Raw genomic sequence first — 20,370 nt, forward strand, 5'->3', positions numbered from 1 at the left:
TTGTTAGAGTTTATATTCCACTTTTGTTTTTACAATAAAATCCAACCCAGTTGTACTCTCAGACTGTCACATGCTGATGCTGTGACAAGTGGGGCAGTTAATGACACTGGTGTCAAGGCTTTTATGGGATGCATTCATCTGGAAACCTGTTGCAGATGGATGGAGTATTTTGGCCTTTGAAATGGTGTATTTGAACCATTTTCTTTGCCTACACCTAATCAAGGAAATTTTAGTGCATTGTAGTGTTAACAGTAAATTAAAACAAAAACTCAAAGACAAATGTAAAACTCTAACAGCCTTCTCAGGGTGCATATGCTTTCAAGCACCCTGTTTTGGAATACCTGGAATTTTATTCAAACTTTTGTCAGTTTTTATTCTTGGGATAATATAATACTTGCATATGCCGCATGTTGGGAAATAATGGTAAAAGAGAACCATTTTAATGCATCTTAATCTGACAGCAAAGGTACTTCACCATCAGTATCGTTTCTTAAAAGAACCATCACTTGACCCAGCTGTCTTAGCTGGGTCAAGTGATGGGTCAATATATAGGCCAATCTCCAACCTCCCTTTTATCTCAAAATTCTTGAAAGAGTAATTATAAAACAGCTAACCGGACATCTGCAGAGGAATGGTTTATTCAAAGAGTCTCACTCAGGTTTCCAAACACAATACAGAAACCACATCAGTGAAGGTTACAAATGATCTTCCTGAGAGTGGACTGAGCTTGTCCTGAGAGACCTCAGTGCAATGTTTGATACTGTTGACCATCATATTTTATTATAGCAATTAGAGCATGCTGGTGATTTTAAAGGTACTGTGCTAAATTGGGGTGAATCATATCTATCTAATAGACTCCACATGTTTATATAAATGGAGAGTCCTCTTCACACACTAAGGGTAATTATGGAGTTCCACAGGGTTCTGTGCTAAGATCTGTTCTTTTTACACTACACATGCTTCCCTTAGACCAGGGGTGTCAAACTCAAATACACAGTGGGCCAAAATTCAAAACTGGAACAAAGTCGCGGGCTAACGTTAATATTTATTGAAATATATTTATTCCTCCAGATATAAGGATGAATCTTTTCTTATGGACTCAAACACGTTTTGCTGAAAAACTGAATATGGAACAAGCAAAGCTTAATACTAAACAATATATATATTAGCTGTATAATACCAGTAGGCCAGCTCTAATAGTAATTTGGTATTGGTAATTTGGCCCGCGGGCCAGAGTTTGACACCTATGCCTTAGACAGTATCATCAAAAGGCATAGCATACATTTTCACTGCTATGCAGATGATTCCCAACCTTATCTATGAATAAAGCCAGATAACAAACACTAGTTAGTTAAACTACAGGAATATCTTAAAAAATAAAGACCTTGATGACCTCTAATTTCCTGCTTTTAAACTGAGGTTATTTCACTCAGGGTTTGATGTTTTTGGCTTCTTTTTGGACCAGGATATATCTTTCAATACCATATTAAACAAATATGTAGGATTGCTTTATTCCATTTCTTCCAGTATATCTAAAATTAGAAACATCCTGTTACCAAAATGTTGTAACATTTGGTAAACACTGACTTAAATCGCTAGTTGATGCAAAATGTCCAGCAAAAGTACTGACAGGGACTAGAACGTGACTATTTTGCTAGAACGTGACTATTTTGCTAGAACGTGACTATTTTGCTTCTCACTAAACATTGGATCCGGCGTCCAGTCTTTAGTGGGAAGCAAAATAGACGTGCAGATCACGTCTATTTTGGGTTTGTTGGTCCATGACCAATTCTGGAGGTCTACCAATTTGGACGTCCAACCATGACCCAACTTAGATATCTATATGACGTTCAACATTGGAACTTTGGGTTGGATAATTTTTTTTGACGTCATGTGGTTGTCTATGACAGGTGCAGGGAGTTTACATGGTTAATAAATGTATTTTTTAAATTACAAATATCAACATTGCTGTTATACATATGAATATAGATTTTTTATAAATAAACACAATTTATTATATGTTAGTCTATTGATTTACTCAGTACATGTGGGATTTTTGTGTGTGTGTGTGTGTGTGTGTGTGTGCACTTCATTCACAAAATAAAATGTAAAAAAAATAACCCTTTGTAAACTCAGTGTACAGCAGTGTGGCACATCAAATAAGCAGAGTGTAACAGGGAAGGACGGTGTACAATAATCAAAATGCAATGCGCTGCAAGAAAGTGCCAATGACAAAAACAATTTTGCATTATGTCTGTGATGATAATAATAATTCTGTTCCAGACTGTGGTCTTTGAAAAAGCAATTTGCAGCTGTTGAACTAAAATGCATGTACAAGCCACTCAGAAATGAGTGACTGGGATATTAAATAGACAAAAAATAGAGCAGGGAAAGGCTCAAAGAGATTGCAACAGACTAGGTTTTCTTCTTCCGTTACTTATTCACTTCTGTGTTACCTAAAAGAAACATCAGGGTTCAAGAAGGAAGATGCCGAGAAGCAGACACAGTGTTTGGATGAACAACTTTAGTTGTCTAGAAATCTAGAAATACATTTTATATGTCTATATGTCTATGTGCACACATATTTTCAACTTTAGTTTAAATATCACTTTATTCATTTTCATTTCCACTGAAAACTAATGCAATTAATGGGACACCATAAACTATAATTTAAGGCCTAACTAAACTCAAGTGTTACATTTTCCAAATAGGTAAATAAATGAGTTAAGTTTATTTATAAAGCAGTTTTCAGAGACAAAGTCACAAAACACTGTACAATAAAATCACCAGCACAATATCAATAGAGAACTATGTTAAAACAGAAAAAAAGTCCACAAAAGGCCTGATTAAACAGAAAATATTTTAACTGCTTTTTAAAAGCAAGTGGAGCTGAAGTGGTAAACACAGCCTTGGTGCCACAGTCTAAAAGGCTGTACCTCCCCTAGTCTTCAGTCTTAAACAAAGGAGAACTAATAGATTTTGAGCTCATGACTGCAGACAGTGAGCAGTGTATTGAACAAGGAGTTGAGATATTAGTCTGGAACTTCAGACTACTGTCAATGTAAGTATGTGGATTTTAAAGCAAATTCTAAAATCAACAGGAATACAGTGTAAAGAGAACAAAATGTGGGTAATGTGAGCTTGCTTGCTTGAGTATCTTAGGAAACTGGCTGCAACATTTTATATCACTTGGAAGTGTGAAAGTAAATTATTTACCTAAGCCATTAAATAATGTGTTACAATAATCTAGGTGTGAAAAGAATGCATTTTTCTGCAAACAACACTAGAGGCCAACTTCAAGCCAGTAGCACAAGTCACCATCAAGTGTGGGATCTGCCAAGGAGATGCTCTGTCCCCACCAACTACGGAACGGACCATTCATCATCCACCTCCTCTACATGGATGGCATCAAGCTGTATGCCAAGAGTGAACGAGACATTGATTCACTGATCCACACCACCAGGATATACAGCAATGACATCGGAATGTTGTTCGGACTAGAGAAGTGTAGTCGGGGATCGAACAGCCAGAAGGCAACATTGCAGACATTGCAAAGCTGGACTGAAAGACAGCACAGAGGCACTAATCATGGCAGCACAAGAACAAGCTCTGAGCACAAGCTCCATAGAGGCTGGGGTCTATCAAACCAGGCAAAACCGCAGGTGCAGGCTGTATAAAGATGCCCCTGAGACAATTCAGCACATAACAGCAGGATGCAAGATGCTAGCAGGCAGGGCATACATGGAACGCCACAACCAAGTCGCTGAAATAGTGTACAAAAACAACTGTGCCGAGTATGGCCTGGAAGTCAAAATGGGTGACGTCCAAGAATGACCGAGTTGAGATCCTCTGGGACTTCCAGATACATACGGACAAAATAGCGGTGGCTAACCACATGGTAAGAGTAGTGGTAGACAAGCAGAGGAAGACAGCCGTATTGATAGATGTAGCGATACCAAATGACAAGGATGACAAGAAGCTGGAGAAATACCAAGGGCTGAGAAAAGCGTTCGAGAAGATGTGGAGGGTGAAAGTAACAGGGGTCCCAGTGGTCCCCAACATCTGGGATTTCTGTCCAGAGGAGTGCAGTCCTAGGAACAGCTAAGATACTCCGCAGGACCCTCAAGCTCCCAGGCCTTTGATACAGGATTACTTTTAAAAATACACACACACACACACACACACACACACACACACACACACACACATATATATATATATATATATATATATATATATATATAAAATCCATTCAAGGCCTTATGTTATACAACAAAATTGTCTGTAATTGGTCCTTAATTTAGGAGGTAGTTATTAAGCAAAATAAATGTCAAGAAATTTCAGCTGCTTCCCCTTTTTTTTTTTACAAACAATAGGTTTGTTGCAGAGTATTCTCTGCAGAATAGGCAAGGGGGAAAAAAAAAAACCCTGTTCGAAAAATGCATCACCCCACAGCATCTGACAAATATCACAGCCACAAGTAATGACAGTCGTCATTCTTCACCTAACACACATTTTCATATGCATTCCCCTACTTATATTTTGTCGCTGTGATATGAAACTGTGATGGAAGGGCCATGCTGTCAGCAGCATAAACGCCTTCTGAGACCGAGCAGCTTCTCCTCGTGATTATGCAGATTCATTGAGGCTGCCGCAGTCACACAATGCCTTTCCTGACAATACAAGAACTATGGTAATTCAAACATATTGCCAACAGCGTACTATTTCAAACATTATGCCAAGTGTGCCGTCGAGCCATCTTGGAAGGCCATAAAGTCACAAACCCATTCTGGTGATTTATCATCAGCTTCCTTTCCGCTGGCTTTATGTGAGAAAACATATAAAATAGACATATAAATTAAGCCTCCCAGCTAATGTGGATGATGTTCATATTTACCATATACATTGTGATTCCAAAGCAAGCCTATTGTTATCCATTTCTTTATGTTTGAAAACCTGACATGGTATTATAATTCAATTAAAGTATCAGCCATTGTTTTTCCAGTAGAAGCATACTCATGAGCATGCATAAGAGTACAATTTGTCACAGCGAATGCTAATTGTGTTCAAAATCCAACATTCTGGAAACACACAAAGGACTATGGTATTTTAGATACATTTTATGGATGACTTAAATTATACGTTTTTATTGGTTTTGAAATGGCCTTTGTGTGAGATTTTAGAATTTTAGATTTTTTGGTAGGAGAGGAATAGACACACAAGAATTTCTCCTGTGGGTAAGTATTTATGATTGCTCCTTTGGGCCATAAAGATATACATTGTCATGGGTATTTTCTATTGTGTAAACTTGGTTTCTCAGACTCATATTTCATGTGCAAAAGTTTGGGCTGGATGTGGGTTGTGCGTTTGATCAGTGTGAGAAGTCACAAACTGCGATGCATGACGGGACAGGAGTACACGAGGAGGAGACCACTATACTTGAAGATAAATGTACATGTATATCTACTAGCTCCAGTTTTTTTTAGTTTTTCATTTACATAATATGCCACCTGGTGTCATAACATAATGTACACCTGAGAATTTTCTGTGTATTTCATGACATGAAATATGCAAGCTTTTCTTTGCAATCTGTGCGATATATTGTGCTGTATGACCTGCCTTACTTCCAACTTCAAGATACTACCACAAGACAACAGAGTGCTCGTGTATGTGACCCCCAAACTTAAATTGTCAGTTGTGATTTACATTAAATTGTCGATCACAATTACCTCAGAAGAATAAACAATAATGTTCCAAAATCAAATTAATTGAATAATAAGACCTACAAAGTGTTTTTGATGATGCCTTATTTTCCAAGGTTACATGGAAGATACATAATAGCTTTTATAGTCGATTGCAAGGGCATCCTCTCTTGTTCAATGGAGAGTTGCTTCCCAGCATTTTTCTCCCAAACAGTACAACCTATAGGGGGTGGCACCCTGGATTTGTCCACTGAAAATGAAGTCATCACGACATCATCTTTCATCATACATGAGGTCAAACTAGAGGGTTGTTTTGTCTGTGATTTTTTTTCCCTTGAAAGGGCATCCAATTCCACATCCTGGTATGCTATACTAAATAGCACTTTTGTGGGGTTTTTTTATTTCACTAGAAGGGTGACATCTCAGATTCCCCAGCTGAGCCCATTACAACCGCAACTCATAAGGCACCACATTACATCTTTTTCATTTAAAGGGCATGTCATTTTTTCTTGCTTGGGGGGAGCCCTACAGGTCACCATCATGTTTTCTTCCAATGAAAGGGCACTCATGAGGGTTCTTCATTCACTTATAGGAGCACACTACAGGACTGTTAATGCTGATTTAACCATAACTAAGACTGTCACCACAGACATTTTGTGTGCTTTCATCATTGTGTAGATACATTAGAGGGCATTTTGTCATGTTTACTCTTCACTGGCGGCAACTTTTTGGGCATTTTCAGTGTATTCCTCTCTCTTGTTCTCTCTCTCATATATATATTCTTTTTCAGAAGAAATGCTCCTTTTCAGAAATGCTCCCATAGTTGTGTCTACAGGAGTTTTTCACCTTTTATTATGTGTTTTACATTAGAACAGCGTCCTCTTTCTGTTATAGTTGTTCACATGCATTTACGACAAATAGATTAATAAAACCAAATCTGTATGAACATGAAGCTTAGTGCTTTGAAATCTATTATGCACTGAGAAGATTAGGTCAGACAAAAACACCACAAACCAGGAATGTTAAGAGGATTATCTCAGAAACACCACGATACGAATATGTTCCTAAGAATATTTGTAGGATTTTTTTTTTTTTTACTGTACTGTCTACAACAACATTTCTGTATACTGGAGAACCGATTTTAACTTTTAGTGTCACATGGAATCACAAGCATAGCAAATGACCAGAGATGGGCAGTAAAGCATTACTGTAATCTGATTACTTTTTTCAAGTAACGAGTAATGTAAGGGTTTACTATTGCAAAAAAGTAATTAGATTACTGTTACTTTCCCGTAAGCACGCTGCGTTACTGCGTTACTAAACCGTCGTGATTTTGTTTGTGAGAGTGTTTCTAATGACAATGACGTAAGCGGGTGCGACACCCGTGGCAGCAACAGACGTGTGTAGATCACCGCGGATAATATGGAGTGTGGGAGAGAGTATGGCCATGCAGCGTTTAAAGCGGGGACATACTTACATTAAAATTGACGAAAACATTAGCGTCCACTGTAAACTCTGCGTGGGAAGAAAACGTCTTTCTACAGTGAAAAATTAAACTTCAAATCTGAGCAAGCACCTAGCATGCTCCCACGGGAATGTGAAATTCATAAAGAAACCCCCAGATCCCCCCACTGACATGACCGCTGCAGCACTGGGCAAACCTCCACTTTCCCCACTCGTGCTAAACAGGTGAAAATAGATTTAAGAGCAACAGGACAGTGCCGCCGAATCTTAAATTTTATTTATTTTTTGCTGTGTTTTACTTGCATCTATTTGAAAGAGTGAATTGAATTGAGTGTAAACACAAAACATTATTTTATTTTATATGCAAAAAATAGTTTTAATTGTTAAACAATTTCTTCAAGTCAAAGACAGTTGCATATAATTGGATTTTTGCTTAATGTAATGTGCATAAAATAAAAGACTAAAACTCATAAAACAATTTTTAGAAAGAGGCTTTCCATTTGATTCAACTTTGTATGATGGATTATGCATAAAAAATAGAATTGGGCTGAAAGGTCTGTTGCTTTATTATGTATTCAGGTTGTGTATCAGGTTTTAAAAAGTAACTAAGTAACTAATTACTTTTGAGAATAAGCAATCAGTAAAGTAACATGATTGCTTTTTTGGAGAAGTAATCAGTAATTAGTAACTAATTAATTTTTTCATGTAACTTGACCAACACTGCAAATGACAATGTGTTTCACACCACGTCAATATTTTTTCTGTCAGTATCCTCTTGCCACGGTGTATGTATTCATGGTACTCGTAAAGAGGACTGAAAATCTCTTAGGTTAGCTTTACATTTTGACCTGCCAGCATACTGGAAATGAACACTGTGTATCCATGAAATACATACTTACAAAAAAACCCTGATGTCGCGATAGAATAGGAACAACCTAACACATAAACTTGCAATGACACTGAGATCTAGTTATGTTTGGCCCAGTCATGGGCTACATACATCCGCTTACATACACCCTTCTGTTAATGTTGCAAACTTAATTCCTTTAGTAGAGACATGACTAGTCATAGTGCATTTAAATTATTTGTCCTCGTTTTCCTCTTTAGATCAAGGCTTCTGTTTTGTATTGGTGTCTTCTTAGAGCACTACATGACCGCCTGTTTGGATGTTGAGATATTGTCATGGTGTAGTCATTTTTTGTCTCAGATGCTTTGGATGCAATGGATTCATTCTGTCCTATACTGCTTTTGTAGTATACTCTCATGTAGCCTTAGCTGACTAAGGTATTATTCTTTTTGTCTAGATTCAAAAAACAACTTTTGAACCTCAGTGTTTCTGTAGGCAATACAGAATAGAGCCCACATAAAGCCCACATGGAGGGGTTTAAATCACACAACAGTAACTTGCCAAGTGCACATATACATGTAAGATCCTGTAATTCCAGTTACGCACACACACACACACACACACACACACACACACAGTTGACCATTTCTTTGAGAGAGGGAAGATGAACCATTTGCCACTGTGGTCTTTTTTTCACTCTAACAATGTGCTATCCACTGGCGACCATTTGTTTTCAAATAGGGGAACCTGCCACAAGCCACGCACACTCCAACTGCAGACAAGACCAACATAAATCTGAAACAATACCCAATTAAAGCACAAGGTCCTCTCCATTTGTTTTGTATTCTTCTAGCCACCAAAGCACCACTTGTATCTCCCTTTCCACCTCTGTTTCTCATCCTCTTGACTTCTCGCAGTCCTTCGACCCCCTGTTGCCCCCTCTCCTGGTATAAATCCCCTACAAAACGAGTATCTGGTTTTATTATAATTGGTTCCCAAGCACCCATTCCAAAACTATCAGTGCAGTAGCATCTCAGTTTGGAAGACAGGTCCAAGCAAAGTAAGATAAGTAGCAGGTATTACAGCTGTTGCACAAACAAGATAAATGACATGTGTAGACCTGTTTGTAAATACTAGAAGGTGAAAAGAATACCTGGGGCAACTCAGACACACTTGAGATGATGAATGGTGTGATAGACTGTGCCAGAGACACAAATGCCAATGAATGGACAGGTATGAGGCAAGGGCAGAGGAGACAGGAAGGTAAACAAAAAGTATACACAGTGGAGAAATGATTTGGTTAGTTCAGTGGCACTCTGCAGAGTTGTAATGATGCATTTCGCTGTTTTGATTTGTTACATGTAACAAAGCATTGGCTGAGCCTGTCTGGAACCAAAAAGGCTTTGTACACAACACTCACATGGCTAGATGAGCATATTGTTAATAAAAAGTGTACATTTCTAAGAAAAACAAAAGCATTATTTACTTATTTTTACAGTTTCACTATACATTTATCTACTAGATCTACTAATGAAAACAACAGTGAAGCTTAAAAGGAAAAGGGGAGACAAACAGGTGATGTATAAAATCTTGATGTATAATGTGGCCTTGTTTACATCCATATTAATATTATTATTATTATTTAATATACGCAATGACCAAAAATGCAAAAAAGGACTTTTGAGTGTTTTCTTTAATGGGACTGGGATTTCCTCAACTTTTAGAAAGCTGCTAACCAAAAGATGTTCTCTGACTAGATGGTAACTTTTCACTCCAACCGTTATCGGTGTTATACAGGGTTTTTTTAATAAACCATTCTTGACAGAGTTCCCCAAACCCAGCATATATAGCAGCACATGTGCCTAGCACCCACTCAACAAGAGTTTTTGTTGACCATGAGTATAGGAGAAGCCATTTCAAGTATTATATCAAACTCAAATTCAAACTTGTAAAATCAATATCCTATGATGTGATTTTCAGTTTTCTGTGCTCCACAATCTGGGCAACTCGAAAGATGTGCTGGAAACAGCCTCCCCAGAGAGAGAGTAGGAGAGAGGGAGAGGGACGATAGAAATCAAAAGTAGAGCTAAAATAGATTAAATACTGGACTCAAATATAAAGTAGACAGATTAAAGTAAATAAATGGCAACACTGCTCTGCATCTGCTTGAGGTGTATTTACAGCAGGCAACAGTTTTGTGCCATGTTCACCATTTCCATGAAGTTGTCTTTAGAGCTTGTTTCCTCATATAAAGTTTGTCAACATTTTAAAATAGAAGATTTTTACACACATTGATTCAGTTCATTCGACTATGCACAACTTTCTTAAGGTCCTACCACAATCTCAATCAGGTTGAAGTCTAGACGGGGCCTTGTTATTCTGATCAGAAGACAACTCTATGGCATGGTTTCCTACAGCATCATGCACCTCTTTCAGTCTGGTACAATAAGCAAAGCAGTAACAACCGAAAGTCCATAAAGGTATGGCCAGAGAAAAGAGTAACTTTGATCCTCCTGGGTTATGTGAGCAGGTAATTAAATTATCCTCTAAGTGAGTGGTTAGATTGTTGTTTTTTTCCAAAAAAATTGCTTTTCAGGAGCTAGTCCAGCATCTGGACAGGTAATTATTGCAGGTTTGGCTAACACCCCATAGATTAGAGTAGGCGCACGGAGCAATGTGTCTGCAAATAAATTATAGGTAGCGATATTTATAGCACCACCAGTGTCCCATTGGTATTTACAGTATACACATTAAGAATGACGCCAGAGCAGAGAGTACTGTAAAAACAAAATTTGTAAATGAAGCTGTGGCTATAAGTATGAAACGCAGAAGAATGAAACCTGACAAAAAACAATGACTTTTATAAATCCAAGCAGGATACGTGCATGCATTGTGGATTTTTTTTTTATGTTAACATGTTTCCTTAAAGAAAATCAAAAGTTAGCTACATTCTCTTTGTCTCTTTTAAGGCGCTGACAGAGGTCGTCTGCAGCTTCATTACAACCAAATGTGACAGGGCCCTTTCTACCTATTACTTTATTTTAGATTAGGGGATTAAAGGGACATTGCACTCGTATCCATTTGTGACCTCCTGTACCTGAAACTGATTGGTAATTTGCAAGAAGATAAATCTTCCCTGTGGATGAACAACTTCACTCTAAAAAAAATTATACTAAGCATCATAGCCTGAACAGACAAAGAGAGCATGTAGAGCAGAAGTAAGAGAAAGATTTTAATGAAGAAAATGAGAGGTTAGGGAGATGCAAAGCCTGCTGCTGATGAAAGAGAAGGTTAAGAGGTGATAGAAGGAAAGTGAGCAAGATGGGGAGAGGGTTGTAGTGCTTAAGGGAAATGAGAAAAAACAAAAAAAAAGGGAAGAGGTGGTGGTGGGGGTGGAGGAAGGAAATGAGACAGAGTAACGATGAGGTGTGTTTTTTCAAAAGGCAAAAGTTTTACGAGTTTAAAAAGATGGTAGAAGTTGGGAAGAAATCCGCGAGGGCTGATCATATCTGCAAAACACCCCCAGGTTGGAATAAAGAGACAGTTTGGGAGGCTGAATCATTGAGCTGCTATACTTAATCAGCAGAGTGGCCAATGCAGATTGTATATGACTGTGAAGTGTGGGATGGGGTGAGAGGAAATATTTAGCTCATATTAGGAGTGCTATCCTCCCCCTTGCACACAAGCAAAATCTCAAAGAACAGTCAAAGTCTTGCTTTTATTGTGGCGTTTCACACATGTGTTAACTTTTATGTTATTGATGGAAATGAAATAGTCATGGTATAGGTGAAAAAAGGGTATTTGCACACACGAAGGCTAAAGAGTAAGGGAAACAAATATCAGTCCCAAAAGGAAAAGAAACAACAGCAAAAAGTTCTATTTGTTCTACATATGCATTACCATGCATATGTCATACATAGAGTCATCATTGTGACCAAAAAGTAAAACATGTTCAAACTGTCAGCATAATGGAATCAGTCAGTGATTACATGAAAAGAATGAAACAAAGGACTATAACAGTAACCGTAAACATGCTAAAGTGACAGTATTTTAACAGCACTCCATGCTCACGCAAACTATTGGTAAGATGTGCATTTATTATGTTTACGGTACTTCATTCGAAGTTCAACATTCATAGTATTATGACATGGTTTTATTTAAGTGTATGTCAGTGAAGTTCAGTACATTACTCAATATCATGGTTTGTAACACACACACACACACACACACACACACACACACACACACACACACACACACACCAGTCTACTGTGTCTATTTCACACTTTTCCTCTCTAAAGCTTGAAATGGACACATGCAGTTACAATACCGCATGCAGAAGGTGGAGTACCAGCAGGGGTAGATAATGTATTTAAAGCCCATAAGTTGCTAGTGACTAAGTAAGGTATGAAGTACATTCAAGGGTTCTTCTATTCCAGAAATTATTAAGCTAGATAGCTAATATAGATTTACATGTAAATGTGTTTAAACGCTAACAGGGAAGTAACGGAAAGCTGTTCCATTGCTCAGTTCATGGGGCAGAAACAGAGCGAGTATTGGTAAATAAGTGAGCCCTCTGTGATTTATCATATTAACAAATAAGCTTTCATTTTCAGACTACCTTGGCCATCATAGGATATAGCAGAGTTAGAGAGTAGTGTGAAGAAACTTTTAATAACTCCTTTAACACATTAGCAAAGAAAACCCCTGATGATTGAGAGGGGATGCCAGCTGCTGCCATGTCTGGCTTAATAGAAAAGGCCAGCTGAATAGGTGCACGCTTCACCTGCATTTTCAGATTAGCAAGAAAAAGTGAAAAAGACAGAGAAAAAGCTTGGTTGGCCAAATATAATAGATTTAACAAGCTGCTTTGCTAATACAGCACCTTTATTTTTCTGTTATTGGTTTATAAACTGCGCTGGAGAGATTGACATTTATCAGTGTCACACAGTGCTTAAAACTTTTAATTTACCTGTGATCTTTTTATTTTATATTAGTAAACTTTTTTTCTTTTAATAAAGTTGTAGCCCTTTTTTTTTTTTGAGGTCTTTAAAAGCTGATTTTAAAGAGGTATTCCAAGTATTTCAACTGAGGTCAGCCCTAAAGATCTGCAGCAGTAATATTGATCCATAGATCTATATAACACTGATGGGAAACATTTTTCTCATATTTCTACAGAATAATTGCGCTTCATCTTTGAAACTTTAAATAAAATGTGCCAGTAATACAGCTTTATATGCAGTGAGGTCTATTTCACAGTGTGATATCGCTACTTTTGCTAAGTGGTTCAGGAAATGGCAAATATTTTAATCACTATAGGAGGGATACATTTTATAATTCAGACAGGAAAAGGTGAAAAGTTCCAGGGAGAGTGCAGCATTTATAGAAACAATAAATACAGGAAGCACAAAGTCATAAAATTATATGTTTTGTTTTTATAATGGGATGGGCGTTGTGTCTACTACACCACTGTATTACTCTTGATATATAAGCATTCTGTCACGAACCCGGCTCTGGGGACTCAGGGTCTGTGGGCAGTGGGGACTAGGACTGTTGTTATTGTTGTTATTATTATTGTTATTATCGTTATTATTATTATTATTATTATTATTATTATTTGGTGTGTTGTCTGCACTGCCCCTGTGCACATCTGTATGTAGGCAGGTGGCTGTGTTGCCTTTCTTCTGTGGCCAAGTTACAGGCACCTTCAGCCCTGGGGGCGTGGCCTGACTTGAGGGCTGGCCACACCCGAAGTCCTTGCCGCACACCTGCTCCTCATCTGGGCTCCCCCGACGAGCTATTTAGATGAGCGATGGAGCTTCCACCGACGCTGGATTATTGCGTTTGACTACACGTCAGTCTTCGAGCACAGTCAAGTGTTAGTGTATGCCTGCTGGGATACAGTGTGTAACGGCTGCCTCTATTGTTTTCCCCTCAGGAGGAGTGTGGGACGAGAAGGAGCAGTGAGCACGGGGAGTGCAGGGACACTGGGGCAGAGAGCACTACACGGGGACTTTTAGGAAGAAGACACTACACGGGAGTCTGGGAAACTGGGGATTTATTGTTGTTTACTTCACCACCTTGTAAATAAACACTGTTGCACTGAAGAGTCCGGCGTTTGGGTCCTATTTCCCCATCTCCCCACGGTCTGCCAGCCAGACCGTGACACATTCAGTTCTTTACCATTTATAATAAACTGATAAAGACCTTGTAGTGGTGGTTTGCTTGTTAAAAAAATCCATCATTAATTAAAGAATTATCAGCTCCAATAAATGAACAGGTTAATAATCAGCTGAATTCTTGTACAAGCAGTTGCAGCAGCTGTAAAGTTGCCCAAAGCCTTTGAGAGATGTCTCGCTTAATCTGCACCTGCAAGGCATCTCTTCCAACTAATTTCAGGAAGAAAGAGAGGGACCTTGGTTATGTAACATTTTTACATCATCTATTTTACTAAAGCTGTTATGGCTTCAGTTACCTGTCTCTCACTCATAGTTCAATGTAGCTGATTTGGCATTAGGGTCTAGCCGGAAGCATTTTCTAACCAGGCTTTAAACCCCTGACGTCTTGTTTTAAAGAAACCGAGGACACCTGTGAGGCATATCCTTAACTAATTTCTGCAAGGCAGAGGAGGATCACATAACGTTTTTATCCTTCTATTACACTAAACGTAAGGGAGAATTATCTTAATGGATGTGTAGAATGAACATAAAATTACTCCATTAAGAATGGCCTTCAAAATAAGGTGGCAGTATTTCATGTCAACATCTGGCCATCTTTATTCTTAATACCGAGCTTGCTGAAATCAGTGTGTCTGCCTAAGAGTCTGCTAGCAGTTGTTCCTGAAGCAAATTTTCTGAGGAAAACTTACCTCAAAAAACATCAAAGCAGAATTGAAAATATTAACATCCTGATTAGTGACGGGTAATTACAGAGAAACAAACAAATAATAGAAATGAAGAAGCAAAGTAAACTGAAATATGGACATATAGTGAGATGTTCTAATCAGTTACAACAAGCCTGCTGTTGTTTCTTTACATAGTTTCAAAAAAGCACCAAAAGATCTCCAAAAGTGGAATTAAGATGCAACGGATCCTTTAGGTCCTTTAAGTTGTGAGTTTAAAGCTCTAACACAGCCACTAACATCCTGTCACTGGTTTGGTTTGTCTGTAAACTAGAAAATCAGTGATAGCTCTGCGATCTGGGAGAGGCTCCAACTCCACAGCCATGAATATTTTGTCCTTGTTAAAGTTCATGCATTTACATCTGCTCATTTCTCCCACATCCTAGATGCAGAGTCACGGGCATATCGTGTCATGTCCAGTGTATGACAGACGTCTTTCGCATTTATGAATTTTCATAATGTTCCGTTTTTTCACTGTATTCGAGTTGCAGTACTATTGCTACCTAACTTTTTTAATCACCTCTAATCATCTATATTTAAGCTATAGTTGGATTAATACAAAACAATCACAAATTTCCATAATGAGACATCGAAATCTGGCACATGCTTTGATGAGGGGATAACGAGGCGAACGTGGCTCAAGAGTTGGGAGTTTGCCTTGTAATCGGAAGGTTGCCGGTTCGAGCCCCGGCTTGGACAGTCTCGGTCATTGTGTCCTTGGGCAAGACACTTCACCCGTTGCCTACTGGTGGTGGTCAGACAGGCGTGGTGGCGCCAGTGTCCGGCAGCCTTGACTCTGTCAGTGCGCCCCAGGGTGGCTGTGGCTACAATGTAGCTTGCCATCACCAGTGTGTGAATGTGTGTGGATGTGAATGTAAAGCGCTTTGGGGTCCTTAGGGACTAGGAAAGCGCTATACAAATACAGACAGACCATTTAATATGGGTATTAAAACTGATACTGATGCAGACAAGCATTGATGAAAGCAGTGTGTTATCCAGAGAAGACCTTCTATGAGCACTTTTTTAAGGGTTGAAATAGATACAAAGTTTCAACAACAGTTACAAAAATAAAGAATATGAATATGAGCTTTTAATCATGCATGATCAGGGCTTTAAGATGAACTAATCGTGGGTATTCTGGATGTCTGAAGCTTAAAATATTTTTTAAGCCATTCCTTTATAAAACATGGAAAAGTCATGAAGTATTAAGCTGATAACACACAATTTAGTGGGAACTGTGCCTCTAGGAACTCAAATAGGAAACAAGATTAAGTCTTATTTACTATAGTTTACCCTCTTAGGTTAAAGCTTGCAAAACAACATAGTTTTAAAGTAACAGAACCGCCCTAGACACCACAAGGGTAATCTCTAATATGGTGCTTAGCAGTTGGTGGTTTTTAGCAGATCTTTTCACGCAAATTTCAACATTAACCTGGCAAAATCGCAGCTGTGGCAGCAGCTGTAATTTTGAAAAAAAGAAAAGAAAGAAAATGCCACCGCTTTATATCTTTCACTGAAATGAGGTGATTATTCATTGCCATATTTTAGGTGAATCACAGTGCTACTACTAATATTGAAGGATCCCTGATAATTTATAGGGTGTGTGTTGTGATAACACTGGACACTGTAGCAGGACATCATGTTGGAGTGACAGTAGCAGTACATGGAATCATAGTAATAGTTACCCTCTGTATATCTGAGGTGAGCTGCAGAAGAGTTGGTGAAGCTGTAGCTCTGAGAGCTTCCGTCCCTCTAACTGGAGAGTTCAGGCTGACATAGGCCACTGCACTGCTCTGCAGAACAACACTGTTATCCTGAAAGGAACACATAAATGTACACCACACACCAGCTATTATGATTTCAATCTACTATAATAATCATATAATTGTTGTCATTACACTCATCACACCATCATAATTAAGCCCCAACCCCCCACACTCCTTTGACAAGAAGTGTCTTGATGTTTCTAGTGATCGGTGTTCATGTATGTTGCCAGTACTTCTATTTTCAGACATTTCTACCCTTGACCCTGTGACATTTAATAAAGCAGAGGCTCTTGTGTTTGCTGACCTTTCCCCACTCATAAGATCCAATGTTTCCCAGGGCCGAGCCTCCCCATGAGCAAAACACAGTGGTACGGTCTGGTACCCATCCGCGTTTGGTTTGCTCTGTCAGTGCTGCAATCAGTTGATTCATAATAGCTGAAGTCCCGCCTCCATGGTCGCTGTCATGACGACTACCAACCAGCACATAGCGATCTGAAGATAAATAAATAAATAAAACAAACAAACAAATAAGTAAATTAAAAAACAGAGAAATCTTTTTTTTTTCATCTCTGTATAGGTAGATACTCAAACATTTATGGTGAAAAATGAGGGAGGCTACACAAATATTTATTACACTTTATACTATGGGGTGCACAATGGCACAGTGGTTAGCTCTTTTGCCTTACAGCAAACAGGTCCTGGGTTCAGAGCTACAGGCCAGCTGGGGGGCTTCTATGTGTTTTGTGCTTTGTACTATTAGAGGCAATCTTTCAATCATGCTAAAAGAATATGTCCATAGGTGCACAAATGCACACAGATGAATGCACCTACTGTAACAGGTTTATTCATCCTCCCACAATTCACAATACAAGGTCACTCACTGTTTGATGGACCTAATGTTGAACACATGTTGTATCACTGATCATCTGCTCCTAAACAAACTCTCTCTCCCCTCCCCTTTCTCTCTCTCTCTCTCTCACACACACACACACACACACACACACACACACACACACACACACACACACACACACACACACACACACACACACACACACACACACACACACACACACACACACACACACACTGTACTTTAAACAGGTCTCCATCTGGGTAATATTTAAATCCCATCATCCTTTTTGACCTTTTTTCCTTCAGTGGCTATCCATTTAGAGTTGGTTGTATTTAAAATAGACTGCCTATTGGAGCCATCTCCGGCACCTCACCTATTGACTCAAAATTGCTGTCATTCGTCACATAGGCACATATTACAGTCAGGACTCATTCCCCTGATCTGAAGGCAAGGGGTACCAAGCCTCTTATCCACTGGGAAAAACCCCAATGTATAGGCAGTGAACCAGGGAGATACAAGTATACAGCCCCTTGCCCATCACCAGACTCAGGGAGGGTGGGGACACTACCTGCACTGAGTCCCCAGTGGACCATGTTCCACACATCCATTGCTGAAGCTCATGCAGGTAGCTGCAGCTACTTGGGTATTGGTGCCTAATTGGGGTAATTTTGTTTGGCCAGCCTTAAGATGACTCAGAAGGTTGAAGCAGAACTCAGAATCTCTAGAATAAAGGGGAAGAGTTACACAAGTTTGCATGACCCATGGAACCACAACAGGCACATCAAATTCAAATCACCAAACTGTCCTTAATTACTATAAGAACTAAACTGCTTTGTATAGGAAGAAATTTGACTGAAGGGTGATATTTCTTATTCTAATGTGCAGATACTTGTTGGTAAAAGGCCCAAATATGTCTCTCCATCTTTTTGTTTAAAATTATATACAGTGATAGACAGCAGGGATTATTTCAAGAAATCAGATACACAGCACATTATATAGATAAACCGAGAAAGGGGTTTTAAAATGAATATGTACAAATGCTGTGACTTAATAATAGTAGCATAAAGGCATTCACACAGTGTCTTCCTGTGGTTTACCGAGGTAACAAACTCACTTGCATTCACACATGAATGCTTCAGGCTTCTTTGTATGCTTTGCATTTTCTACAAAGACAGAGAGATGAGTATGGATGCACAAAGCAGAACTCCTGCAGGCAACAAGAAGAACAGAGCAAACCTCACGACTGCAACACAGAGCACTGATGACTCTGTCTGAGAAAAGAGGTGCTTAGAGAAGCCTGCTAGCTTAGCCCAAGACAACATATTATTACATTATGTGGAGCTTCCTGGGTGAATCTTATGAACAGCGATTAACGTAAAGTACTTTAAATCACTCATACGTGAACGTGTAATTTACTTTGTTCATGGGTATGTATAGAGGGAGGAGGAGATTAATATATCAAAAGCTAAATTAATTTTTCATAAGAAACCCTAATTAATAAACACAGACTGAAAATAACTTAAAAAAAAACATAGACGTGATGCCCTTAGGCTAGGACAAATTATTATTGGTTCAGCTGAAACTAACCGTAGCTTAGTGCAGTAAGTCAATGGAGGAATGTTCTCACTTGCATAAATACATGAGCTACCAACCATGTTTTATTTTGTTTTTTTCCTAAGGGCAATTGAGTTTTGAAATTTGCGAGGAATTTTTCTACATTGGCGGCATGGTGGCAGAGTGATTAGGACTGTTGCCTCACAGCAGGAAGGTCCAGAGTTTGATTCCACCACCTGGCCAGGGCTTTTCTGTGTGGAGTTTGCATGTTCTCCCTGTGTTTGCGTAGGTTTTCACTGGGTACTCTAGCTTCTACCCACAGTCCAAAGACATGCAGTTAGTGGGATTAGGTCAATTGGTAATTCTAAATTGCCCATAGGTGTGAATGTGAGCGAGAATGGTTGTTTGTCTATATGTATTAGACCTGCGACAGACTCTCGACCTGTCCAGGGTGTACCCTACCTCTCACCCTTTGATAGCTGAGATAGGCTACAGCCCTCCGCTACCCTGACAACGATAAGTGGAAGAGAATGGATGGATGGAGTTTTCTACATTAGCAATTTAGCAGTGTAGGTATCTTGAGATTAGGTGGCCACTCAAGTTCTTTATCTCATATTTCATATGCATGAGTTTTATTTATTTATTTCAGGATTGTGTTGGAATTGTATAGCTTCGGGCTTTTAACTGAGGATCGTGGGCATAAGCTAATATTTCTGTGACTATACTTTATGTTTTATTTGGTCATATTTTGCCTTTTGAGTAACAGTAAAAAGTATAAAGTCATGATAGCTGTTCAAAGCCTGGCTTCATAGAAACTGGATGAGACACTAATTAGTACAAATGTGTGACACTTTTGTCACACAACAAACAAATAAGCAAACAAAAAAGCTGCAGTTTTTTAGAATAAGAATGTCTTCACAAAGTGAGTGCAATGTTATAAGACTCCTACATAACCCCAAACTTTACAGCAGAAATAAACCTTTTATGTGAATGACAGAGAAAAAAATCACAGACACGACTGATTTAGGTGGCAGGTGATGCCGATAAGGCTGCTCTTAACCATGTGTCTGATGTTGGTGCTTTTTGGAAAATGTTTTAATGGTATTTTCTGACAAGTAATATGGATTGCTGCAAATACATTTGTACTGTTGTAGCAGTCCATGCAGGTAATCCCTGCTCCAGTTCTAGTGCTTTATTTAAATGCTTATTTTTGCTATGTTACTTAGCAAACTGTAGGCACTAATTAACTGGACTCTGTGATGTAGCCATATAGTGTATGG

The 20,370-nt window shown here is 38.8% G+C and overlaps 1 protein-coding gene across 1 annotated transcript in view; it reads right to left on the minus strand.

Annotated features, from left to right (window-relative positions):
* Positions 1-20,370, minus strand: part of naaladl2 (N-acetylated alpha-linked acidic dipeptidase like 2) — a 281,530-nt gene that overhangs the window by 122,953 nt on the left and 138,207 nt on the right. The window contains exons 9-10 of the mRNA XM_006801991.2: positions 16,985-17,172; positions 16,600-16,728 (exon numbers count right to left, since the gene is read on the minus strand). Coding sequence (XP_006802054.1) covers positions 16,600-16,728; positions 16,985-17,172 — 317 coding nt within the window. The remainder of the gene's footprint in view (positions 1-16,599; positions 16,729-16,984; positions 17,173-20,370) is intronic.

This window comes from Neolamprologus brichardi, chromosome 23 (assembly GCF_056152115.1).
Source record: "Neolamprologus brichardi isolate AB-2024 chromosome 23, ASM5615211v1, whole genome shotgun sequence".
NCBI lineage: Eukaryota > Metazoa > Chordata > Actinopteri > Cichliformes > Cichlidae > Neolamprologus > Neolamprologus brichardi.